This window comes from Trachurus trachurus (genome assembly GCF_905171665.1).
Source record: "Trachurus trachurus genome assembly, chromosome: 16".
NCBI classification, from domain to species: Eukaryota; Metazoa; Chordata; class Actinopteri; order Carangiformes; family Carangidae; genus Trachurus; species Trachurus trachurus.
The window spans coordinates 18,113,792-18,140,616 of NC_139902.1; the positions used below are offsets into that span (position 1 = coordinate 18,113,792).

General features: G+C 42.8%; 2 protein-coding genes across 2 annotated transcripts in view; one reads left to right on the plus strand and one right to left on the minus strand.

Moving 5' to 3' along the window:
- galnt1 (UDP-N-acetyl-alpha-D-galactosamine:polypeptide N-acetylgalactosaminyltransferase 1) overlaps positions 1-3,900 on the plus strand; it is a 40,650-nt gene extending 36,750 nt beyond the window's left edge. The window contains exons 11-14 of the mRNA XM_083990482.1: positions 75-214; positions 424-522; positions 687-821; positions 1,684-3,900. Coding sequence (XP_083846608.1) covers positions 75-214; positions 424-522; positions 687-821; positions 1,684-1,830 — 521 coding nt within the window. The 3' untranslated portion in view covers positions 1,831-3,900. The remainder of the gene's footprint in view (positions 1-74; positions 215-423; positions 523-686; positions 822-1,683) is intronic.
- A 4,526-nt stretch (positions 3,901-8,426) lies between these two features.
- Positions 8,427-26,627, minus strand: tmem245 (transmembrane protein 245). Its single transcript, XM_083990181.1, has 17 exons — positions 26,009-26,627; positions 22,452-22,569; positions 21,772-21,867; positions 21,179-21,286; positions 20,684-20,887; positions 20,411-20,580; positions 15,653-15,757; positions 14,850-14,932; positions 14,669-14,759; positions 14,473-14,571; positions 14,241-14,375; positions 13,794-13,916; positions 12,337-12,482; positions 12,114-12,214; positions 11,831-12,005; positions 10,654-10,848; positions 8,427-9,933 (listed from the first exon to the last, which is right to left on the minus strand). The coding sequence occupies exons 1-17, from the start codon at positions 26,609-26,611 to the stop codon at positions 9,885-9,887; spliced, it is 2,601 nt and encodes an 866-aa protein (XP_083846307.1). The 5' UTR covers positions 26,612-26,627; the 3' UTR covers positions 8,427-9,884.
- Between the last annotated feature and the right edge of the window lie 198 nt (positions 26,628-26,825).

Genomic DNA, 26,825 nt, shown 5'->3' on the forward strand with positions numbered 1-26,825 from the left:
TTGGAGCCATAGTTACTGACTTTTATGTTGATGTCTGTGTGCGTGTGTGTGTGTGTGTGTGTTTTTGTGTCCAGGTGTGACCAAAGTGGACTACGGTGACATCACGTCTCGCACCGCTCTGAGACAAAAGCTTCAATGTAAACCCTTCAGTTGGTACTTGGAGAACGTCTACCCTGATTCCCAGATCCCCAGGCACTATTACTCTCTTGGAGAGGTACACACACACACACACACACACACACACACACACAACAGTATCTGAGTCATAACATTTGAGACACCATCACTCATAAGACAGACAGATACAGATGCATCTGCGAATCACTGTCTTTTGTTTCAAAGAGGATATAAAGCATCCAAATGAAAAGGTGTAGCTTTATGTTGGATGTTGCTTACTGTGGCTTCTGTGTGTGTTTGGCTCAGATACGCAATGTGGAGACCAACCAGTGCCTGGACAACATGGCCCGCAAGGAGAATGAGAAGGTTGGCATTTTTAACTGCCACGGCATGGGAGGCAACCAGGTAACAGAGCAAAGAACAACATAAAGAAAGAAATACTGACACAAAATGAGATTTGAACAGTAAACACTAACACAAACCCTCACGGAGGAGAGAAGCGCTTGTTTGAATAATGAGGAGGAGGATGCAAAAGGTTTGCTTTAAAATCTCTTCATGTGGCGTTGCAGGTTTTCTCTTACACGGCCAATAAGGAGATTAGGACAGACGACCTGTGTCTAGATGTGTCGAAGCTTAACGGACCTGTCATGATGCTCAAGTGCCACCACCTCAAAGGCAACCAGCTCTGGGACTACGACCCTCTGGTGAGTGGGAGAAATGAAAATGCCGGGGTGTGTTTTGGAAGGAAATAATAAACAGTACAGTTTCACTATTACAGGAAATGTACAGATAATGAGAAACACAGTGGGCTGTCTTGACAGGTACAGAAAATCTATTTGTAATTTACCACTTGAAAGCCTCAGAAGCTATGAATGAAAAACAAGACTTGTGAAATGAAAACAATAAAGGAGGCAAAAAGAAATTAAAAAATAAAATAGGCGTAACAATAAAATGGAAGAACAAACAAACAAAAGGAGCAAGCATTGACAGTAGACGAGTTCCTCCTCGGAAAGTGTTTTATGTTCTGTAATAGAAAGTGAAGAGAAGAGCTGTGGAAAAACATAAAGGAGGTGCTGATTATACACCAGACTTTTCCTTCCATGTAATTAAAGAAAGTCTTTGCACCTCAAATGTCATTTTTAAATCATATTTTCACTTAGATTTTTGTATATTTTGGTTTTACTCTACAGTTTTCAAATGTTCCTTCATAAATACGTTAACAAAAAAACAGATTCATTCCCAGATATATATCTTTTTTTCAAGGGAAAATAATGAGCCCTGTGTATTCCCAGTGCACAGACAGAATGACGGCACATATTTCATACCAGCTGTCATTTCAGTCACGGGGATATTTATTGTGTTCAGTTTTAGGGTTGTATATCCTAGTTGACACATTACACAGCCCAGACACAGCACGTCTCGCACCGAGAGCCAAAACTGAAAAGTCATTTTCAGATAGAAAATTAAACTGAGAAACTTGTGCCGATGTATTATTTGTGAAAGAAAGTGAAAAGCCTGATTCGTGTCTCTCTCTCTCTCTCTCACTCTTTCACTCACACACTGCAGAAGCTGACTCTGATCCACGTCAACAGCAACCAGTGTCTGGACAAGGCCAGCGAGGAGGACAGCCAGGTGCCCAGCGTCAGGGACTGCTCACACACACGCTCGCAACAGTGGCTGCTCCGCAACGTCACACTACCAGAGGTCTTCTGACCACACTCCCGCACACGCACAAACACACACACTCACACACACAGCAGCGGCCCAGAGCAAGCGACGAGGGGGAATGGACGTGTTTATTAAGATTGGGCGCCGGGAAAGGAAAAGACTTCCCATGATGAAGGGACTCTGGGAGGAGAGTAGGACGGTCTGGACGGTACTACCTCTGCCAGAGATCAGAGAGAGGAGCGTGTTCGAGCCTCCTCAGAGCGGGAAGAGAGGAAAGACTCCCTCTGGGGGACGATGGCTGTTGTTTTATGTTTTGTTTTTTTGTTTGTTTTTTTTTAAAAAGAGATTTTAACTGCGCCGAGAGACTCGCTCCATGGCGTGAATATGAGACTGGCTGGTGGAGTCGAGGTTCTGCACTCACAGCTTCCCTGGACTACGCGGTCCACCCCTCAACTCATCAATTAAGGTTTACTGACTGCCTCTTCTGAGAGAGTGTGTGCACTTACGTGTGTGTGTCTGTGTATGTGCGTGTGTCCTGAGATGAATGTATGCTTTGAGAAGGGGGCTGAATTCCTTGTTGATTTCTTTCTTTTTTTTAATTTAATTTTTGTAATGGATTTTGAAAATGAACTCTGGTGAACTCTATGAAGAAGGGTGCATGAGTATGTGAGCGTGTGCGAATGTGTGAGACTGTCATGTTACGTATGCATGTGTCAGAGCCCCTCCTACAGTCTCGCAGCAGTATACGTCTCCCTCTGGTGTTGCTCCTCGGCATTTCATCCTACAGACTGAAGCCTCCTCACCGAGGGATTTTCCAAGGGACTGCACATGAAAAAAACAAAACGGGAAAAAAAACCCAGAGGACCGAACCCTACGTCTGCCGTCAGCAGAGATCTAGCGATAGAGAAAAATGATGTTTGTGATATCTTGAGATTTCTATGTCCAGTTTTTACATGGCTTTGTCTGTTTCTACAGTCCTGTGAGAGTGCCACAGAGCAGTAACCCTAGTCTCTCTGTCTGTCTCTGTTGTCTTTAAAGATGTTTAACATAGAGCTAACACACACACACACACACACACACACACACACACACACACACACAGGACTCGGAATATGTAACTGATGTTCACTGCCTATTGTAGTGTTAAACCATAGGAAACTCTCCCATAAGGCACTGCATAGACACACACGCACACATCCTGTATACATATAGGAAAACAGGCTGCATTAGCCTGATACTTAAATCCATTTCGGCATATCTACTTCTCAATGACCTCTTAAAGAAAATACACTCCAAGGGCTTCTTTCCTCCAGTGGAGTGTGTGGATGGATGCGTTGATGTGGGTGCGAGCACGTGTCCTCAGTACTAATCCCAGTCCCATCAGTTCCCTGTTTACTAGAACAAACAGCTCCGAGAATCCTCGCTGTCGGACGACCAAGAGCCCGTAGCATAGACCGACAGCAGATCAGCGTACTCCTGCTTCCATTGTTACAACAACAACAAAAAAAGCTGCTTTTTATTTGCTGAACAGAGCCTGAGCCTCCGCACTCTCCGGAGGACATATCTACAGTAGGAAACGACGCCGGGAAAAGTGGTTGTTAGAATATCAAAGAGACGCCGCTGAGGTGTGTTTTGGAGAATTAATCAGGGACAGAATAATAATGGCAGAGAGCAGAAAGGGGGGCGGGGGGTTTGTTGTAGTGTTGAACTGTGGATTACAAAGAGCACAGCAGCAGCAGATGACATATCTTAATCCATAACCACATATCTCACTTTACAAGCTCGCCTGCGATATTCCACCGTTGTTATCGCAGCGCGTTGAAAACAGACTGAACAGTTACAGTTACATCAGTGTCTCCTTTCCACCATCATGCTTTCTTTATACTTTTTCTTTGTATCACTCCTGTGGCTGCGAGTCAGAGCAGGAGCGGTGATTTCATAAAGGTTTTAACCATTTCAGCTTCCTCCAGTGGAGGAGGGGTTTACACATACAGTAGGACACGCCATTGGTTCATCTTTGTTGTGGACACAGTAGTGAGAGGAGGCCGTCAACTTTTTTTTTTTTTTTTTTCATGTCTGAAGAGTGACTGTGTTGAAGATGTGAACGTTTTTTGATTGTGAGACAGAGGGGGGTGTATCGATTGTTCTGATTTCTGGGGGCGGGGAGGGGGACAGGGGTTTGCAGTTGACTGTCATGTCCAGGCTTCCACACTGAGCTGATCCAAATGTAGAAAATAAAGGTGAAAAAGTTTACAGAACAACGACAAGGACAGTGTTGATTTCTGCCTCTGTCTGCACACACACAATCACAAAACACACTTTCTCTCCCACGTAGAAGAGAAGGTCATTGTTTCACAAAAGTGAAAGGTAGGCTAGTTGTTTATATTTTGTTTTTTTATCAAAAGGAACCAGGTTTATCTATGTGGAACTTGAATTAATGCATTTTAAACCATTTCACACTTTTTATGTTTTTATTTTTTGTCATAAAATGTTTTAAATCATCCCTTGTTTACATCCACATTAAAGCAGATATCAGCTTCACGGCCGTTTCGGCTAATGCTGCGTTCAAGGCAGGCTTTTGAAACCGTAAGTTACAGCTTCAAGTCACAACTACGACTTGGTAGCGTTCCAGGTAACCCGTAGCTCGTGTTTTTACCATCCTGTTGTCTGTGAAAGTTCCCTATAACGGCCACTCGTAACTTCCGACCCGTGAACTCGTACCAGATCGAACTGGTATGACTTCACAGGAAGGAAAAACACAAAGTACGAGTTTCTTTGAACGCACCATGAGTTAGCAGCCCCCGCCCTTGTCAGGCATCAATTGGTCCTCGTGCTACGTCACCACATTCACGCGCATCCCTTGGCTGCACACACAGCCCTTCATGCCGTTCTCTCTCCTCATTGGATAACACTTGTATCCCACAAGGAAAATTTTCTCCTCGGGTTACAGCAGAGCAGAGTGACGGAGAGACTCGTGTTTAGGCTGAAATACTTCATGTAAGTGATTGCTGACGGAAAATAGGACTATTTAGGACTTATATTAACAAAAACATTCCACTGATATCTGCTTTAACAAGCTTACAAGTCCATATTTTCTCTGTATGTGTTTGTTGTCTTTCTTGCCTACGTCTCTTGGTCCATCACTGGCTTAGTATGAAAACTAGTGTAAGGTGTTTGTTTGTTTTTTTAGAGAGAGCACTATACAAAAAACAGTTTCAGAACAAGTGAGTAAATGGACCTTCAGCAAAGATGATTTCTTTTTTTCTGTTTGCAAACTGCAGTTTCCAAGGTTGAAAATTTAACATCAAACTCAATTATTAAGTCCTAAAAGTGCCTCCAACTACGGTGGCCCTGAGAAAACACATGCAAGGACACAAACAGGCTACAAATTCAAAAAACAACTACATTAAGCACTATAAAAACTCACACAACAGAGGTGTTTCAAAAAAGTGATGTACTGCACCTCTTGACTTGAGAAGTTATGAAGATGGCTGGTTGTTGGTTTATAATAACACATGATTCGTATATAAATCACAAAGATGTACCATTAGCTTTAGCCAGGTCCAATCCCTTTTTTTGTATTTTCTCTGAAACACTTGTGTTGTGTTGAGTTTTTGTGCATTTCCATTTGTTTTTTTAAGTTGCAGTGTGTTGATGCTTCACGGCCACTGTACCTTCACAAATGAGCCACCCTTTATCTGTTAATCTGCTCCAGAACAAACAAGTCCTTTGAGCACTTGAGCTGAGATTGTTTTTTTTTCTTCTATTCAATGTATTGTTTTAAGAGTGGTGATGTTATAGTTGATGCTGCAGCTTGATGAGTTCACTTTTTAAAGGCGTTAACCACACAGTCATTCCACTGTTACATGAGGTAACTATGGCTGTGCAAAAGCTGAATCTCTTTGATCTCTCAACAGTGGAAAGTTGCATCTGGGCAGAAACTAGTTAAGTCTTGTGGGGAGCTGGGACTGCCCTGTGTTTTTAATCAGCAGCACTGTGGAGGTAATGCAGTCAGGCCGCAGTCTAGAGTACATGTTTTTGTGGAGAGTGGATTATTCAAACTCCTCGACTTGATCTGTTGAATTATTCATTCGTCAGGATTAGGCCCAGTGAGAGCCATCAGGAAGACATATTGGACAACAGTGTTTTGCATACAGATCTTAAATGCTACATATTGATGTGTCTGCGTTTGTTTTCTGAGAGCTTCGCTTCGATGGTAAATTTTGATGTTTTCAGCTTCTCACTACGCATTAGCAATGATTCCAGCTGAAGTGAGACTGGGAGCATAATGTCAGGCTCTCTGGCTCCGTCATATAGTCAGGAAGGCAAAGAACCTGGACGTCAAAGTGTAAAACTCTGTGAACCTGATCCTGGTCGTCTGCTTTCCTCTGGTCCTCGGAGAAGATTAATCTGCTGTGTAGATCCAGGAGGAGTCCTCTTCAGGCCGACGCCTCGCTCTGTTCCTCAGTGTGAGTGAAATGAATGATTCTGCCGTTAAGAAGATTTAGAGCTGCGTGAGCTCAGGATCACGTCGCTGTGGTTTATGTGCTGCAGACTTCTGAGGGACGACGTCGGAGTCTTTGATCTGAAGAAAAAGATCAAAGCTGAATCCGACAGTGGCCCCATGGGGAAACTTGCAAATGTGTGTACATGTAATTTGTTTGTCATAGTGTTTTATTGATCCTTTATATCTTATTAGTCAGATTCTGAACAAACTATCATTAATTTAGACTTGTGTGGTTTGGTGGAAGTGGTTTTATGTTGCTTCTCATCAGTCCTATGTTTTCTCACAAAGAGTGAAGTCATAAAATGTCTTTAGAAATGAATACAGCAGCCATTTAAAGTATATTTGAGTTTTAGCCAATGATAAATTGTTATATTGTGAATACTGAGTACAAATGCAGTCATTTGTAAAATGAATTAGCCAACAAAAACAGCATATCATGAATTAGAAACGAATGATATAGATATTTATTACTTTTATGTGTTTGACAAATCTAATTTGCTCAGATGTTGTCATGTCGGTTAAGATAATTATGACCCATTGTCTTATTAATGCAAGAAAAAACATCTGATAATTATGAGAAATGGTTTGAAAGGTCTAATGTTTTTGCTTTTGTTGTTTACATTTTAAAAACGATTAGTACATTTATTTAAGCATTAGATTGATACTGACACTGAAGATCACTGGCAGCAGAAAAATGTAGATCTGTTTTTTGAGTAATGGAGCTTATAATTGTGACACAAGGTCTCTAATGTTTCATGTATTTATAGGGGGCAGGAGCTGAAAATTAGGTCGACATGGCATGATAATTTCTTGTCCTTTACTTTTTTTTTTTCTTTTAACAGATTATCAGTGTGTGAATTCAGCAGGAAACTTATGGCTCATCTCAGCCTCATCTCTCAGGTAGGATGATTATATTTTCTGTGCTGCAAACCCCAAAACTTCATGATGGTAAATTATGTCCTAGGGTGTGACAGTAGAGCTGGAGGTTTTATATTTTGTCTTGTCCATGTGTTTGTGCAGAATTTTAAGATGTGCCACATTCACAAGAACAGAAAAAACTGATTATTATTTGGTTTTCAGATGTCATTGTGACTGTCACCACTTCACAAAACAAGTTTTTGTCTGCAACTCATACTGACGCAATTTCACACTAGTGTTTAAAAAAACAAAATGGTGAAGTGTTGACATTTAATATCCAAAAAAGGTGAACTTCACTATGACAGTGTTTGTTCTGAACAAACACTTGTGGCCATTATTCAGTGTTGTGAATCAGGAAGGGGAGATTGTGACCACATTTCCTGCAGCTTGGCTGGTTGGCAACGACGCACAACCGTCCGTGAGGCTGTAATACGTTTCATTGGAGATTGAACAGGAAGTGACGCAGCCACACTGTAGATTTCCATGGATTTCATATTTATTCTGTCCATCTGTCCAGAGCCTCGTGGACACATTGACAATCTGTAAAGGCTTCACAGAACAGATGACACGCCTGACTCAGCTCACATATAAACAGAGGGAAGCTTCAACTTGAATTCATCCAGGGAATATTGGCCTGAGTTTTCTTAAATTTGTAGCCGGGAAACAAACAACAAACATTTCTCTGGTGCGCTGTAGGCCACTTAGTGTCTTCTAAAGGGGTTACAACAATTAATGTCCATTTGTAACCCCTCACCTCCCCCCACCCTTTTTTTTTTTTTAAACAGAACCAGAATTGAGTCAAATATATTAGTTGATCTACAATTAAGATGTTTTGCTGTTGACTTTCTCTCCTTTGTAACAGAGTAAAAACTAAAATCTCCAGACAAAACTGATGAAGGTTAGAGTCTATAAATCAAAGAAGATTTTGCAAAATATTTGCTGCTAATTGAGTAAGTACAGGACTTTGAATTTAATTTATTTCCCAAGAATAAGTTCTAATGTCACTGTATCATTGTAAAATTCATAATTGTTAGGTTTGAGATGTTTGGTCTGACAAAATATCATCTCTAAGAAACTGCAATGAACATTTTTCTCTATTTCCTGAAACTTAACAGACTGAAAATTTGATGAATTCACAATCTTTTTTTTAAACCCATGAAAACAAAAAAAAAAGAAAACAAAAATGCTACAAATGAGTTACACTACAAAGACTGTACCGTTCAAATGATAATGTTTATTGTGTCAGTGCATAACCAGTAATAATAACAAAATAAAATAAAAACGGCAGTACGGTAAGAAATTAAAACTACAGTATTTGAGTTAAACACTGAAATCGTTGCTCAACCACTGGTTTGTTCCAACCCAGACCACATCACCACCCTTTCACCCTAAGGCAGCTAACACAGTAGCCATGAATGATCAATGTGTCACATTTTACATTACACAATTCACCTGTACAGCCCGTTTATTAAAGCTTCAAGCAATGTAAACTACTTCATACTCTCCTTTCAGAAAAGTGCTCTGACTATAAAGTATGATTTGGACAAGTGCAAGAGTGAAGGAGGTGAGTCAAAAATAATGATGATCTATCTAAGACATTTCTAAGGACTGTGAGGTCTGAACTACTGATCACATCCTGTGATGGAGATGAAAGTCACAACCGTTTCCAAAAGTTGAAAAGTGCTCACAAAAATACTCAGACTCCTCTGAGAGTAAACATCCTTAAATACTGGCAGATCAGCTAAGTGGGTTAAAAACAAAGAGCTTGTTTGCGTGTGTTGTATGTGCACTCACAGTGTGTTACAAAACAATCTTTAAGCTTGAAATCAATTACAAATGTAACTTAAAAAATAAAAAAAAAACAGAATCTGTCAGATCTCGGACTCCGACCAGATTCCCTGAACGTAGCGATTGCTGTAGAACCTTTAACAAATAACTGAAAAGCCTGGTTCAGGAGAGCAGGTGTGTGCGTCTTTGTGAAAGCAGAGAACTAGTGATGCAGACTCACAGTTACTACTGTACCACTGAAACATGAATAACACATGAAGTTCAACTACAAACAGTCCATAACTGGTTCTCCTGAGCCAGGCCTGAGGACTTCTGTGGCCAGCCATCACTATCAACTCTACTTGAGCCTCCATGAGAGGAGAGGTAGGGAGTACAAAACACTGCACGACCACATAGTGTTGCTTAAACACAGCCGAGGGGATGTGCAGGGGAGATTAGGGGCTGTTTAGATAAAATAGATCATCTTACAATTCACAAACCACATGAAAACTTTAGTCATTGCTCAATATTACAAAATCAATTTAGGCACTGAGTCTGGAAAGTTGATGTTGATTATTAGCATCGACGTTTCCATCGTTCATATTCATAAAGTGATATCATTGGTCCATGTTTGGGATTAATGGCCTACGCCTGCGTTTGGAATTGGAGGGTCTTGAATGAGAGCAGCTGGTGCCGTGTTCCCAGAGAATCAGCCCTGGTGAGCAGAGGGCATCGCAGCAGGTGACCAGCCGTGCCACCGCCCGCCGTCTCCTCCGGGTCGGGGGGTCGACTCCTGTAGAGCTGGGGCGGTGCAGGGGTGGAGCTTCAGGGGGGAGGAGCGCTTCCCCTGAGGAGCTGGCCAATAGGAAGCCTGGATGACGTCCCACAGGGTCTCGCCCTCTCGCCCTCACTCACTGGTCTTCTTCAGGACAGAAGGGGTGGAGTCTGCGAACGGCCTGAAAGGGACAAGCGAGAGGACGACGGGAGTGGAGGTTGTGTTAAAGAGATAGTTCAACATTTTGGCAAATTGGCCCATTGCCATAATCGCTATAGTCATAGCAGTAGGTTTGTTACCTTTAATTGTCGGTGTAAGCTATTTTTAGAACAGCGGAGCAGAGCCGTGAGCTGCTCAGAGCTACGCTACGGAGGCTAATGGGATTTCTTGGTTTCCTTCATCAAACTCATCAAATATACAATCCAACAACTCCAAAACGCTGTCGTGGACAAGTTGTGACCTGCACATTCACCACGCTATGAGATAATAACAGAACGTTACGAGACGGAGCCGTTTTAGAGGTAAATTCATGCAAAACCGCTGATGCGCGTTGCCTTCACAGTTTTTCAGCAAGCAGACTCTGTATTAACCTCGAAAACGGCTCCGTCTCGTAACGTTCCATTATTATCTCATAGCGTGGTGGTGAATGTGCAGGTCACAACTTGTCCACGAAAGCGTTTTGGAGTTTTGGGATTTTGTATTTGATGAGTTTGATGAGGAAAACCAAGAAATTCCATTAGCCTCCTAAAAATAGCTTGCACCGACAATTAAAGGTAACGAACCTACTGCTATGACGATAGCGATTATGGCAATGGGCCAAAAATTGCCAAAATGTTGAACTATCCCTTTAATGTGAAGATTTGAGCAGTTGTCTTTCATGTGTTTCAGGCGTTGTGTTTACCTGATGGGATGGACGGGCCAGGTGGACTGCACTGGCGTGGGCACTGCAGAGCTGGGGCTCATCAACATGGCGCTGTAGATGTTAGCCGCGACCACCAGGATGCAGAGGAGGATGGGCCCGATGATGGCGCCCTCCAGGCCCAGGTAATACGCTCCACCTGCCACCGCCAAACCTGTCAGGTACGGGTGTCCGCCCCTGAGACACAGAGACCAGAAATGTTGTGTTAAGACCAAGACTTCCTGAAAACAGTAATCACGGGCTGTGTGTAGATTATGGGTCTCTGTAATCATTTGTTCCTTCATATCAGTCCTTTGCTAGTGGGGCAAAACACCACCAACACCCACTGCAAGCCTCAGATTAGCTTATTCTGAACTTTGGTGCACAACATCCCCATTTGTTACAGCATACACACTAGAAAAGAACCACCAATGACTCATTCAACACACACAGTATAGCATGCAGTAATTACAATAAGTTATTGTTGATTTTTGGACAAATTTCTGTGTTGCGTTCAAGAATCTCATCCTTGATTTTAACCCTCTAACACAGATCTTTAATTCAAAACTCTATGGCCCTTTAAGTTTGTTGATGCCGTTGTGAGTGTGCCAGCACAAAGAGATCTAACTGGGAGTTCAAGCCCTTTTACTGTAAAATTAATATAACTCGACTGACTAGAGTTTTATCTTTTGATTTTTTCACATACCATCAAGATAATTTTTCACTGTGTATTCAAAGGATGTAAAACACAGAATGCAAGGTATGTATAAAAGGATGCTTTGAAACAGTTAATAATCTAAATAAAATTAAGTCCTAACCACAGTTATGGAGTACACTACTGTGGGAAAGACTAATCCAGTGGAAAAAGACTGAAACAGAAGAACAGGCCGCCATAAACTTCTGAGAAAGAATATCATCTGCCCCGCTGTCTCCTGTTGTTTTCATTAGGTTCATGTCCAACAGCCGACAGTTTATGAAACTGCAAATGGAGAGGCTGTTTACACATTTCACCAGCAGCGGGGTTTCCTCTCATGGCCATTTTAGGATAAGCAACCAGGCTTGTCTGTGTTACACTAGCAGTCAGAGGTGGGATGCTGAAAGCAGCTGGCAAAATGTTGTAGCTTCATTAACACACACGCACGCACACACAATTTGCGACAATGGTGTCACAGGCTCCTACCCAGAGATATCAGAGTAGATGGCTGTATCTACAAAATATGTGGGAAGCAGATGGCAGATCAGCAGCAGCACGGCCTTGACGCCTTCACCCTGCGCCAACCACAGGTCACACACCGCCGGCACAGCTGCCCAGTAGGTCCCAAGGAACGGCACCGCACCCAGGATGGCCGCCAGAGCTTCAGGGAGGGAGAGAGGGAGAGAGGGAGCGAGGGATTCAGAAGAGTGAGAAAGTGGCAGGTGCACGTGTTTTGTCAGCACAATCTGCTGTGGACACACTGACTCACCAGAAGGAATGAAGACGATGTTGATGCCAAAGATGGTGTGAGTGAGCCAAGTGTAGAGGCCGTAAAAACCGGCCATTTTCAGAGAGGCATCAAACACTCCTCTTTCAAAATACACACACACAGACACACACACACACAGACACACAGGGTCAAAAATGATCTCCTTGGGATATATTAATAGATTTTGCGACCACACGTATGATGGTTTTGTTGATGTGACTACCTGATGGCCTCTTCTACAGACTGGCCTATGATATTGGAGGAGGGTCCGGGCTGGGAGAGAGGGGTCAGGCTGATCACCCATTTGACAGGTTTGTAGTATTCACCACTGGAGCTCAGCAGGTAGAAGAGAGTCGTCAGGAAAATCACCTGCACACACACAGGAAACAGCACAAATACAACTCATTGGGATGGTATGTAAACAGAAATAAAAACTAAAATTACTAATTTCATTAATTTGACCAAGATTTTGACCAAAAAGTAAATTAAAATAATCAGCAACCTTTTTTGGAGACTAGTTCATTTGTTTAATCATTTTTGCAATGGAAACCCTCTCAGATTTGAAGGTTTGCTGTTTGTGAATTATGATAGTGAAGTAAATATCTATGGGTTTTGTCTGTTAGTCAGACGTAACAAGCAAAAAGACTGGAGACCTTCCCTTGACCTCACCACTACTTCTTCACATTCCCTAGAGACTAAACAACTGAAAACATACAGATTACAGGACATAAAACATATCCAACTTCATCAGTCAGATTCAGATTTGTTGTTGTATGTTTTGCAAATACAGAATTTCCATCTGGTGGTTGTATGCCGCATCCAACCAGTCAGGTGGCAATAAAATATTTAAAACACTAAATAAATTTACTTTTGGAATTAATCTACTAAAATAAAATTGAATTTAGTGAAACTAAATTAAATTACTTAACCAATATTCAACCAATTAAATACTGTATAAGGAATTGAATGAAATTAACGAAGTAATTTGATTTAATAAATTAAAAGTACATTGGCTTTGAAACTCAGTTCAATTAAACTGAGTTCAAATTTTTTCTTTTTTTTTTTTTTGCTTCACCTAGTAAAATTCATTTAATTTCATTAATTTCTTTATTTTTTTTTTATTTTTTAAATATTTATTTATACCACTTTGGTTCAAAGAATTCACCTTACAAATCAACAATATTTCATTTATTTTGAGTAACTGAGTAACTGAAAATTAATTGAAGTAATTCTTACAAATTCAATTTACTTGAGTAAATTAAATGTAATTTTCATAAATTCAATGTGCTTTGTGATGTCACTGTTTTGTAATCAGTTTGTCCTTGCAATTCCTATCAGACATCCTTGATACATTTTCTTCACAGGAGTGGGGCTGACCTTTGGTGTTACTAAGATATCACACTGGAAAAGGCCTTAACTGTAACCACTGTACTTGCTTCTCTGCTGCATGAAAAAAGACTAAATGACTTGTTGACCTTTTAGAGGATGTATTCTTTGCTCTCAGACCAGATCAGTTTACCTGCAGCTGGAGCAGCAGTTTCTACTGGCTCCGATACAGAAGGTAAACTAGGGTGAGCAAGGGGATTCTTCATAATGCTGCCCATAAACCAAAACCAAACTAAACCAAACCTTCCCGTGTGATTGTGAGCTAGATGGAGGATAACAGTCAATGTTTCATACCAGACTCAGAGCAAAGTTGAGTAGAGCTGTGCCGCTGTGGAACAAGACGGTGAAGAGGGTGGTGGTGGTGGAGATGAGGAGGCCGACATTCCTACTCATCACCACCCACAGAGACTCCAGGATCTGCAAAACAAGACAACAGTAAACACGTCATCCCCAGGAAAACTGTGCGTCCCTTTGAGACACAGAGCTATAAATATGTCAGTAATTTACGACCTGCAGTTATTTTAACACCCATTAGAGGCTAATTGATGCGGCGCTGACACACATTACAGCGTTCCCACAGCCTTTTATTAAAATTCATTCACAGATTCTCTGCAACCTCATTGTTGATATGAGGAAAATAAAGGATGTAGCACCACATCAGCTCCCTCACACCCCTTTGGGCATTTACTGAATGACTGACAGATCTAGGACAGAGCACAGCAAAAACTCGTCCATACTTACAGACAGCAGTGTCTCAATATTCTCCTGTAGAAACGAGGCGACGTCTTTCCAGTCCAGCATGTCCACTAACCAGCTGTTCTGTCTCTGGGCCATCATCTTCTGACCACCACGGTGGCGTCCAGAGTGGGTCACGTTCTGGAGAACACATCGAATGAATATTTTATGACTTGAAGTCAAGTGTAAACATGTAGAGCTAAACAGATTGGCCCGACCTCCGACGTCCTTACACTACCTTCACAAACCAGGAGTGATACAGTCGGTCCCAAAGCTCCAAAACCTGTTTTTCAATCACTGCTGTGTGGTTCACTTTGTCTCCTAAAATCTTATGAAGCTGCAAGGAAAAATAAACACAAATGTTTGTTGCATAACTGGCTATCGAACTCTGTTCATTTTCTTCACATCTGATATGAGACGTAAATCAGAACCACCTTCTGTGTTATCCATTCTCTCCCATGTTGGTAAACGTTAGTAGCAGCTGAGTTGAGAGCCTTCTGGACCACACGAGCCTCTGGAAGCCAACTAGTGTCAGAAGCAACATGAGAATCACAACTCCAAATGTAAAAAAAAAAAGGGACAAATATAAGTAAAAATGAGATTTAAACGTCTTACTTGGCCCATTCTGGATGATTGGACACTGTCTCGTTGATGAGGTTACTGGTTACCTCAACGATGTGAACACTCTCATGATGGACCTAGAAAGAGAAAAGGTTACTTTGTTGTTCCAAGACTAAATACAAATGAAGTTGAAAGGGATAGTTCACCATTTTGGCAAATTGCCATAATCCCTATAGTCTTGGGAGTAGGCTCATTACCTTTAATTGTCGGTGCAAGCTATTTTTAGAATGGCGGAGCAGAGCCGCGAGCTGCTCAGAGCAAAGCTATGGAGGCTCATGGGATTTCTTCGTTTCCCTCATCAAATACACAATCCAACAACTCCAAAATGCTCTTGTGGACAAGTTGTGACCTGCACATTCACCACGCTATGAGATAATAACGGAACATTACAAGACGAGGTTGTTTTCGAGGCAAATGCAGAGACTGCTTGCTGAAAAACTTCCCCCGACGGCAACGTGCATCAGCGGTTTTGCATGAATTTACCTCTAAAACAACTCCGTCTCGTAACGTTCCGTTATTATCTCATAGCGTGGTGATTGTGCAGCTCTCAACTTGTCCACCAGAGCATTTTAGAGTTGTTGGATTGTGTATTTGATGAGTTTGATGAGGGAAACCAAGAAATCCCATTTGCCTCCATAGTGTAGCTCTGAGCAGCTCACGGCTCCGCCGTTCTAAAAATAGCTTGCACCACCAAATAAAGGTAATGAACCTACTGCTATGACTATAGGGATTATGGCAATGGGCCAATTTGCCAAAATGTTGAACTATCCCTTTAAGCATCAGAACAAAACCTATACCATAGCAGTGAGCAGCAGCGCCATGAGCAGGGTCCCTGTCACCAGGAGGAAGATGATAAAGATGCTGATGATTTTATCCAGCGATCGCTCCAACCACACGATCATCTGCACAGGGAGACGGGGGAGACGGGGGGGGGGGGGGGGGGGGGCAAGAGAGGTGGGAGAATAGACACAAAGTCAGTGCTGCTCTGTAAGTGTTGATACCATACAGTGATCAGACACATGGAGAAACCTGTGTCCTTTCCATGTGAAGAGGTTGTATTCGGGTCTACAAGCCGCCGCCCCTTGGGCCCTGAGGACAGTAAGGTAGTTGACTGAGTGAACCGACAGCCAGGACATCTGCACACGTACTGTACATGCAAGTGCAAGCGACTGAGTGAACCACTCAGGCTGTGTGCTGCTGCTGTGTTCGTGATTATCTGCCAGGATCTTATTCTGCAGGTACTGTGAGGATGTCCGTCAGTCTTGCTGTTGCAAGGCGGTGCAATTCTCAACTCAGGTTTCTCAATGCTCCAAAACTGTATCAACATCCATCTTAGAACAGATTTAGTCTCCATTCGTATGTATTTGTGTCTATGTGTTAAAATCAAGTTACTGGAGTTGATGGCGAGTTACTGGAAGAGGCTCTGTTAGTGGAGTAGATCTCTTTCCCATAAGCCCATGCCCTTGTATTTTGTCATTGTCAGTCAGTCAAGGGTTTCTGCTCTGTTTCAGCTTCAGACTGCGATAAAATCCTTAAGCTCAGAATTATCTGTCAACTTATAGGGTTTTATTTCAGCATTAATAAGGATGTAACCTTACCTTAATAAACTTAGCAGGCTGACAGAAGTGAATTAAATCCAGTAAAAAAAAACAAAAAAATGGAAACACCACATCAAAGCGGACTTTATTTTGAAAAAAGGCAATTAAACAGACAAGTCCGGATGTTGGATACCAATTAGAAAATAACAGGCGTCTGGTTTAGAAGAGTTCTGGCGATCAACATGAGCTGATTAATGAAGTTCCAAATAGGCCACGCATTCAGTGCTTTACTTAAAAACAGTGAATGCTTTTCACGCACCGAGGGAAAAGCCTTGAAAATCAGGAGGAAGTACGACATTCATGTGACAAACTATGTCGTTAGAAATCTCTCCGAATTGGACCGACGCCACCGTCACACTGTCTGAACAAAAACCTAAAACAAAAGCTGCCAGCACTTTGAAAAACAGAAACATGAGAACAAATTGTCTTTTGTGAGGTGGGCAGCCAATTAACTGAGTCACCTTTTTTCCATTTTCCTGCAGCGACATCATCCGACTCTTAAAGGAGGGCAGAGGATAACTTTTAATGCACCTCTGCTTCTGGCTATTTTAACATTGTGATGAGCTGGCCGCAGTCATCTCGTGAGTGATAAGGTCAAATGCCTGCCATGACTGCGCTGCTGAATCAGCCGTGCAATGCTATGAGGGACTTTTATACCACTAATCAAGATGGGTTTCATGGCTCTCGTGTCCGCCGTTTCCACAGCACGGTTCAAAATCTAAACTGAACTGAACCTTTCAAGCATAAAGCTGCCATTACTCTGTAGTCTTCTTACTGTCAACAAACACACCAAGACCAAAACCATAACTCATTACGCCTGTCTGTGATACTTCACCCATAAATCCATTAATGAAGATGTAAATCCTTAAAAATAGGATGAAGGTTTCATTCCTTAAAAGGACTCAGTAATGTGCTGGGACAGCAGGGCTCTGTAGTTTATAGCAAACCCGACACGAACAAGAGTACAGTAGATAAAGGTTAATACACATTGTGTCTTAGTGAGTGGTTATACAAAAAATAAACTACAGTGCCTGTGTTCATGATAATAAAGGAACGTGTCACCCAGGATGTGTTTTTACTACTCTGTGGACAATGTCAGACTTTGGCTCCACAGATATTATTAGATCATTGATGGTTTTGATTTACTCCTAAGGTTTGTTGATAGTAAGAAAAACAGAGTATTTCTGTTGATGCCGAAGCATCGTGTTGTACCCGAGATGCTTACTACAGACAGACAGTTCAGGCATGACCACAAACTGAAGTGAAGCTCCTCTAAAGCACTTTTTTTTACTTTTGATATTCACAAACTGTTTGGTGTTTCCATTGTTTTGTCCATGCCCAGCACCTTCCTGCCCATAAAAGCTCCTACGGTGTGACCACATCACTCTGAGGGTCCTTTTCTGGGAGGCAACGGGCAGCGTTTCTCTTTCAACATCTCCACTGGAAACTTTATTAAATCTGGCTCTTTTGGTTTGGCAGCACCTTATTTATCAGAGCTTGTACAGCTGCACACCACTGCTAGGGCACTAGAGCCCACCTCTCCATGTTAGAGCTGCACAGTCCGTTGAGCATTTTAAAACACTCCTGAAAACTTATCTTTTCTCCTTGGCCTTCACTCCCAGCTAAGCGAGTAATCTTGGCACTCTCTCTCTCTTTACTCTTTTTTTTTAACTTTCTCTTTTATTCCTAATTAGTTTTAAATTGAGTTTTTATTATTCATTGTATTGTTTTTATTTATTACACTGTCTACGATTAAAGGGATAGTTCAACATTTTTGAAAATTGGCCCATCGCCATGATCCCCCTAGTAATAGCAGTAGGTTCGTTACCTTTAATTGTTGGTCCAAGCTGCTTTTAGATCGGGGGAGAAGAATACCGAGCGGCGCAGCTACACTACGGAGGCTAATGGAATTTCTTGGTTTTGCTCATCAAACTCAGCAAATACACAACCAAAAAACTCAAAAACGCTGTGGTGGACAAGTTGTGACCTGCACATTTACCACGCTATGGGATAATAGCGGAAAGTTAAGAGAAGTGAAGCAAATACTCGGAACTACTTTCTTCAGTGAACCACTGGTCGGAGGGACACAGTGTGCGCACCTCAGCCAGTGCCGTAGTATACGGACGTATCTGCAGTAAACAGGCGCTTTTGAAATCACTCCGCCGAGCAGCCGTCTAGAGTGTAAAGTCCGACTTTGCCTCTAAAACAACTCCATCTCGCAACTTTCCGCTATTATCTCATAGCGTGGTAAATGTGCAGGTCACAACTTGTCCACCACAGCATTTTTGAGTTTTTTGGTTGTGTATTTGCTGAGTTTGATGAGCAAAACCAAGAAATTCCATTAGCCTCCGTAGTGTAGCTGCGCCGCTCGGTATTCTTCTCCCCCGATCTAAAAGCAGCTTGGACCAACAATTAAAGGTAACGAACCTACTGCTATTACTAGGGGGATCATGGCGATGGGCCAATTTTCAAAAATGTTGAACTATCCCTTTAACTATATTGTATTTTTACAACTGTGCAGCACTTTGGTCGACTGAGGTTGTTTTAAATGTGCTTTATAAATAAACTGTGACTTGACTTGACTCTTTTCAGAAACACTGCCCTCGCCTCCCTCTCTTTTACCCTGCTCTGCCTACCCCAGCCTCCTCTCCATGCAGCTCAGACACTCTCAAGCCAAACCTGCCAGTTAGGTCAAAGCAAGGGGAAGGTACAGACAGAGGGGGCTGAGGGACCGAGACGTCCCGCCTCCCCCGACTGTAGCTTCCCGTACAAGTAAAAGCAAGCAGCGGGGAAACAGCGAGAGCACAGACACATAGACAGGATGAGAGGGTGATGACAGTGGATGGGTAAAGTGCCAGTCCAAGCTACTACAAAGTGTGCTAACGCTTTCACACTCGCACACACACACACACACACACACACACACTCAAGTAAATCGGGGTGATTTCTTTATCCTTGTCTCTCACGTTCTTTCATGTACACACACTCTTTCTGTCAGTCTCTCTTTCTCTCAGCTCCTCCATATCATTACCTGCTGGTTAAGCCAATGCCAGAGCTTGGGAGGAGACAAGAGACATTGGGAAGATTATTATTGGGAAAGAAAAAGTTGTGTGCAGCAGTCATCACATGAACCCGTGCGACAACAACACAACCTCTGTTGTTCAGGTACAGCCAGTGAGGGATCAGAAAGTGACGGGAAGATTATACTATCAATTAAAAGCCCAAAATATACTTAAAAAAAAAAAAAAGGAAGTGACGGGCAGGGTTTAACAAGTGACCATACAGGGAGAAATGTTACCAATGCCACACTTTGACTCTAACACACACCTCTGGTTGCTTTTTTTAATGCAATATTAATTGTGTGACATATCAGCCATATATCGTGGTCCGAGGAGACGCTGTCCTACCCATACATCCAGAAGCCATGAAGCACCATTAGACCTCATCCATTCACTCTCTGTGTGGATTTTCTTTGCTGCTAAATCCTCCACTCTGTTCACCAACTTGTCACAAAATGGTTGTGTTTGCAGTCTGGTGAGTAGCATATGTTTATTATCTGAGCTTCTTTTTTTTTGCCAGCTGGAAACAGCGCTGAGGAGAGTTGGTGAAACTGAGCCAAAACAACAAAGTCGAGGATCTGAAATCCAAAACAATTCACAGAAAGATGCCAAAACGCTGAGGGGAACTGGAGCGTGCACATAGCAGAGCAAATATCTATATGTATAATATCCATCAAGACAGATTTTAAGTGTGATACAACATAAGGATCAATGTGTGCTTTACCATTTTAATACAGAATCTTTATTGATCTGTTGATACTTTGCTGATATAACTGATACTCATGGTCTTTAATCTGGACGGTCCAACAGCAAAGCCCTGTGTGCCTGAGTGGAGATTTGTAAAAGAAGGAAACCCCAGCTGCACCAGCAGCACCTGTAGACCGGTCAGAGGTGTTACCTTAGTGTCAGTGCGAAGCAGGAACTGAGTCAGGCCTTTGATTGGTCCAGGCAGCAGGGCCTCCTCTCGCTCACGTCCAAACTTCTCCAGCACCGTCCACCACGACGCAAGAGTCCGCTCTGCAAAGCTCTTCAGGCCGAAGTGGACCACCAGCTTCTTCAGCACCCACACTGAAGTTATCAATGCAACATGGGCCTCAGTGTCATTTACCAAGGAGGATTTTTTGTTTTAAAAAGTGTTGTATATTAATATACGTTTGCATGTGTGTGTTACCAGCCACAGGGATAGGCAGCAGCTGCAGGATCCAGAGGTTGAGCCAGACCTGAACCAGAACGATGGCCCAGACCAGCAGAATAAAGTAAATATCACTGGCTCTGTGGGAGCTTTTCTCTTTCTGGAAGAGGCCCAGTGGTAAAGGTCGAGAGCCCCGAGGGAAGCCTGGGGTGGCAGGGAGGGGGCCGAGAGACTGCACACCATCTTGGAAGAGATGAGGAGAAAGAAAGTACAAAGTGACAAGGATGTAGATGAGTCAGCCACACCAAGTGCCAACCACTGTGAGTGAAGGGTGAAGCCAAAGCAGAAGTGTCTCAGGCTGCATTTCCTCAAATAGGTGCTAGAAGCATCTCAAATGAAACAAAAACATTTTTTACACATCAGTTAAGGACTAAATAATCCACAACAAATTCTTCCTATGTAAAGCACCTTTTTTTGCACCTCTAATAAAAGATTGTGTAATACACTGCGGTGAATAAACATACGCTATCTTACCTGTGGTAGAGTTTTCACTGTGCTCAGCGTTCGGCTGAAGGTTGCTACAGGAGATCGCCATGAAAATAGTGTTAGCAGCGAATGACAGCACCTGTCCTGACAGCTCTCCTGGGGGGGGGACACAAGGACAGACAGAAAAACAACAGTAACTCACAAAGGCAGAGGCTTTAGAGAGCAGAAAGTAACACTCCCTGAGCTGTTGGTAGAAATGGTCTCAAGTTTCTAACACAAGTCTCTATCACAAGATCTTAGACAAACCAAAGGTCTACGGTTAAGTTATTGTAGGGTAGCTGAATCGCCCATGGTACTTCATTAGTTATTTTATCAGTTATTAATGAGCTTATTTAACAAATTAAGGTTTTGAAGCTACAGCTCATGTTTTGGGTGACTTTAGAATATGTTGGATCAATATGAAAATGCATCGGTGATGAGCCAAGCTTAGCATAACACCCACCATCTCACAGTTTATTCAAAGCTAAAACAGTTACCTGTATTGTTTTAGACACTTCTTAGGTACTTCTCAGGTATAAACTGTAAATGTGAACGTGTTTTTTTGTGTGTGTGTGTGTGTGTGTGTGTGTGCGAATCCTCACCTTTGCCAGGAACAGGTGGTTTCACTTGGGAGCCCACGATGAGGAGTGTAACCACAACAACAAATATTGGCACCCTCCATGAGCCAGTGAGAGACACTATAAAAACAGATACAGAAACCAGTTTGATGACTTCAAAACCTCCTCACCTCTTGTTTTGCAACCGCATGTTGCGTTGTTGACAGAACTGGTTGTTATCATGGTGGAATTGTTGACACTTATTTTGTCTTGTGGTACCAGCGGAGACATCTTACTAAACCTGTTTTTCCATTAAGGTTCAAATAAGAGGCAGAAGATTGTTTTGGACCAGTCTAGTAACACACAAAAAGTGAATATTTTCTCCAGTAACTTGACATTCAGGTCTTGAGCAGAACTTCTTTCTAATAGCTGTCACCAACTTTTAACATTTCACACCTAAAGGTCAGCACTTCTCTTCAGCACCGCTTGTGTGTGCTAAAAATACCTCTAAGACTTCCTTAACTTACTATGCAACGCTGCATGTGCTCTGTCTAATGGACTGGTGGACCTGTAGAGACAGGAGAGCTCACTTTGTCTGAACTAGGAAGATAAAACACACCTGAGGGAGGCGAAGAGGGAATTTGCATAGAAGTATAAAATGACAACCAACAGGTCTGAACAGGCTTTCCATACTGTAATGTAAGTCCTGTCAACTCAGCACTCACCTATATAGAAGAGCAGGGCGGCCCAGACAGGAAGAGCCAGAGCCTTCAGGTAGCGCTCGGTTTGGGGACTCCACTTGAAGCAAACCGCCAACAGGTAGCCAAACACCAGAGTGAACACCTGTACAAAACCAGTGCAGTCCAAATCAATGCCTCGGGGCAACGTTTAATTAGCAGCTGAGACTCTGTCTTATTGTAGGTTTCACTTTTGCATTTCAAGTAGAGATAAAACTGTGAATCGATAACCATAAAATAATGAATATTTTGTGTCAATTAGCAACTATTTTAATAGTCAATATATTATTTAACTATTTTTTCAGCAGAAAAGCCAAAAATTCCTTAAATTAAACTTTTAACGTGTGGTGAAAGTTACTCTAAATCTTTAAAGACAGTGCCGAAGGCTCTGTAGAAACCATGGCCGACATGTTTCATTGGTTTCTAGCATTCTGATAATGAAAAGTACATAAGGACATCTGATTATACTGAAGATGAATGTTCTTGTGATGTTGGTTCAAAAATGCCAATGGGCCAACAAAATCACATCAGACAGCGGCTCAACAAAATATCATTACACTGAGATTAAGATCAAGATGGAGCCTGCCACCGAATCAAAATGTCGCTAACATGACAGCGTAACGATTTCTTGTTCTTTTCCTTTAACTGTTGCGCGTCTCTAAATCATAATCGTACTTTCTGGACTTTCCAGAGAAGCATGAAATGTAATGCCCCAGTCTGGTGACAGAGTGTCTTCACTGGTTCCACGGCACACAATCACACATTTCAATGCAATTTAACATAGAGTCTGTCCTATTTATAGACAGGAGCCCTGTGCCAGTCTACCTCTGCATTTAGAGAAAGGACAGGCTGTCTGAGGAGGAACATTTAATGTGATTTGTATCTAGTCAAAGCGAGGCCAGCTCAGGCCCCTGCAGCTGTTTGGGAATAATAAGGTATTGATTGATCAAACGCTGGAATTGTAGGAAATTAGATCAGATACTACACAAATTTAGCCATATATTCCAAGAAAACAATTTTCTGCTTTGAGGTTAATTGAATAAGCCACGAGGTATTCAAGGAAATAAGAAACAATTTGCTGTTCTGAATCAGCCTGCAACACTTTTAATCTACTATTGCTAATAGATATCATTTACTGTTGATGTGGTTGTATCATGATATCATCATGTTGTGGTAGACATTGAAAAGGTTTTCATTGCCCATATTAAAGCAGAAGTAAGCGGAATATTTGTGTTAATATAAGTCTTAAATAGTTATATCTTCCGACGGCTAGGGCTGGACGATTATGGCAAAAATCATAATCACGATTATTTTGGTCAATATTGAAATCACGATTATTTACACGATTATGGGGGGGGGTACAGGATTTATAGCTTGACCATGCTACATTATTACCTTAAATAAACAGTGCCAATGTGTGTTTAAGGTTTTTAAGTTTATAATTTTAAATATTTATTCAAAATGTATTTAAAACTTTTTTTTTTTAAGTTTTATGATCCAGCAGCAGAAACTATACAGGATGCTTAGCTGAACTTTTCTACATTTTTACCTTGAATAAACACATTTGGAGTAATTGTCATGGTTTAACTTATTAAGAGGGAGAATGGAGGCTCTCTGCTTCCGTGTGTGTCCCTTATTGCGTCTCTGGGATGAAATCCAACCTGGGAAGATCAGAGCCTCCGCCCCGCTGCGCTATCCCAGCTCTCGTCACAAACGCACCCCATAACTTTTTTTTTTTTTTTTGACGCGCCCCATAAGTGATCTCTTGTTTATGACAGATTAAACTACACAAATACACGTCGTAACGTCGCATAACGTTATCCGCCGCGCTACAGATTGCTTCCTTGCCGGCTTTGTAAACATATGCACATGTAGCCTACGGGCCGGGGGAAGAGGAGGAGGAGGAGGAGGAGGAGGAGGAAGGTTGTTGTTGTGCGGCCGCTTTGAGGAGACGAGCGAGTGTTTTAAATTATTATTTCCCGTTCATTCGTCCTGAGCGGTGGCCGCTGCTCTCTCTTCACTGGCGCTGATTTTTAAACGCCGCCGTCAACACACGAGTGGACTCGTCCACAGCATTAACTGAGAGAGGAGTGCAGTGCAGGCGCGGGGGCGGAAGCGCGCATGTGTGTTTTTCAGAATAAAACACCAATAGACAAAAAATAATCGTTTTTCTTCGATTACAGTGTTTTTATGATCGTGAGAAGCCAAAATCGTAATCACGATCAAAATTCGATTAATCGTCCAGCCCTACCGACGGCAATCACTTGCATAGAGTGTTTGGTCCGAAACACGGGTCTGTCAGTCACTCTGCTCTGCTGTAAGCCGAGGAGAAAACGTCTTGTATACTTCCTTGTATCCTACAAGCTTTATCCAATGAGGAGAGAGAACGGCATGAAGGGCTGTGTGTGCAGCCAAGGGATGCACGTGAATGTGGTGAGGGTAGGGTAGGGTGGTAGGGACGAGGACCAATAGATCCATGACGAGGGCGGGGCTGCTAACTAACGAAGTTAGCCAAAACGACCGGATCACTTACTTCTGCTTTAATGATTAAGAAAGTTTTTTTTCTTATGTTGAGCTGCAACAAACAAGTATTATTTTCTGGTTCAACTGCACCAGAAGGTCCAGTCCTACAACAGACACAATACACTGCATTGTGTTGAACCAAATTAGTAATATAACACAGCATTACCAATTTAACCAAACAACACAAGAATGTGGTTAAGACAAATATAGCAGCAACCTTGTTCCAAGTGAAAGTTACCCATAATCCAAAGCAATAAAGGTCAGAGAGGTCCAGACAAACTATAGTGTGAAGACAAGGAGGAAGGCGGTCCACTTGAAAGGGACACTTCTCACTCTCTCTCTCTCTCTGGAATAATAACAATATATAATGTCCTACATGTTATAGCAGTGCAGAGCAGCGATGTGGAGTTAACATGGAGTCTGAATAGGCTGAGACCCCCGTTGTCTGACAACATGTGAATGAGAAGATCTTTACAGGGAATTCATCTTATTATTATATTACTGTGCTGTATGTGAGAACAGGGAGAAGCAAACAGATAAAGACTATGTGGTCCAGCCTACTTAGTTTTGTCTTCCACAGGTTGACAGTTGGTTTGTCTTAACGGTAACAGACCACTTCATACTTTCATACAGAGAGGGATTGTTTTGTCCCAATGAACCAAATTCAATTTCATCATCTAATTAGTAATTCTGGCTCTATTATTAGGCTACATTCTTGTTGTGTCTGCTCACAGGAAGGTAATCATGTGATTCTACATGCACTTACAGTGATACTGAAAATATACTGATACAAAGTGTGACTGTAACCTAACCCTACTCCAGTCTGAGCTGCAGCCTGCTCACAGTGACCAGCGGACAGAGCTGACCTCGCCCACCCTGAAGCATCCTCACTGTCCAACACACAGACAGGACCTTTGTCATCAGTACGTGTGTGTGTGTGTGTGTGTGTGTGTGTGTGTGTGTGTGTGTGTGTGTGTGTGTGTGTGTGTGTGTGTGTGTGTGTGTACTGTCCATTCACTCACCCACACAGCGTGGAAGTAGTCCAGCGCGGCCCCGATGACCCCACAGACGTGTCCGAGGACCACCTGCATGCCGATGAGGCTCCAGGACAGGTAGAGGAAGTAGACCAGCGGCGCCCCGGCCCCGATCACCAGCAGCACCGTGAGCCTCTCCAGCACCAGCCGGCCCATCGCCTCCACCCCGTAGTTCACGCACCACACCGGGACCAGCAGGGTGCCCACCACGATGGGCGTGCCGGTGTCCTGCAGGCCGGACAGCCAGGAGCGGCCGAGCCGGGCCAGCGAGTGCTTGAAGGGGTGCAGGAAGGTGCCGCAGAGCACGGCCCAGAGCAGCGGGCGGAGGAAGGCCTCCAGGATGAAGTAGACCAGCACCGCCGCCCCGCAGCAGATCGCCACGAAGATCATCGCCCCCGTGTTGTAGAAGGCCTGCTTGATGTTTTTGTCAAACTTGAGGGACGAGGGCTGGGTTAGCAGCTGGCTCATCATCCCGACGGCCGGCTGGACGCTCTCGGAGAAAGAGACGTATTGAGGCCGCTGAGTGTGAGGGCTGTCCGGCGGAGAGACAGCGGCAGCGGGCTCCGGAGCCGACTCCTCCTCGTCTGCCATGTTGCTCCCCGAGCTCCGCGGTGACGGTCTGTCTGCCCGGGGGAAGAGCCGCCCGCGTGAGGGAGGAAAACATGTGACGTAGCGCTACCCACATGCCCAAAGGCATTATGGGCAATGTAGTGCAAAGGAAGGAACCAGAGTCTGGTGAATATGTTTAGATCTTATTTTGTTGTCATTTTACGTAATTTTTTCAGTCATTTTTTTATGTTTTGTT

Bases quoted from the DNA above. Each gene is read 5' to 3' on its own strand.
- tmem245 (XM_083990181.1), bottom strand. From the start codon at position 26,611: ATGGCAGACGAGGAGGAGTCGGCTCCGGAGCCCGCTGCCGCTGTCTCT. The intron at 20,581-20,683 runs GTAACACACACA...TGATAACTTCAG, and splicing joins GCTGCCTATCCCTGTGGCTG to TGTGGGTGCTGAAGAAGCTG. The intron at 13,917-14,240 runs GTAAGTATGGAC...CTTGTTTTGCAG, and splicing joins ATATTGAGACACTGCTGTCT to ATCCTGGAGTCTCTGTGGGT.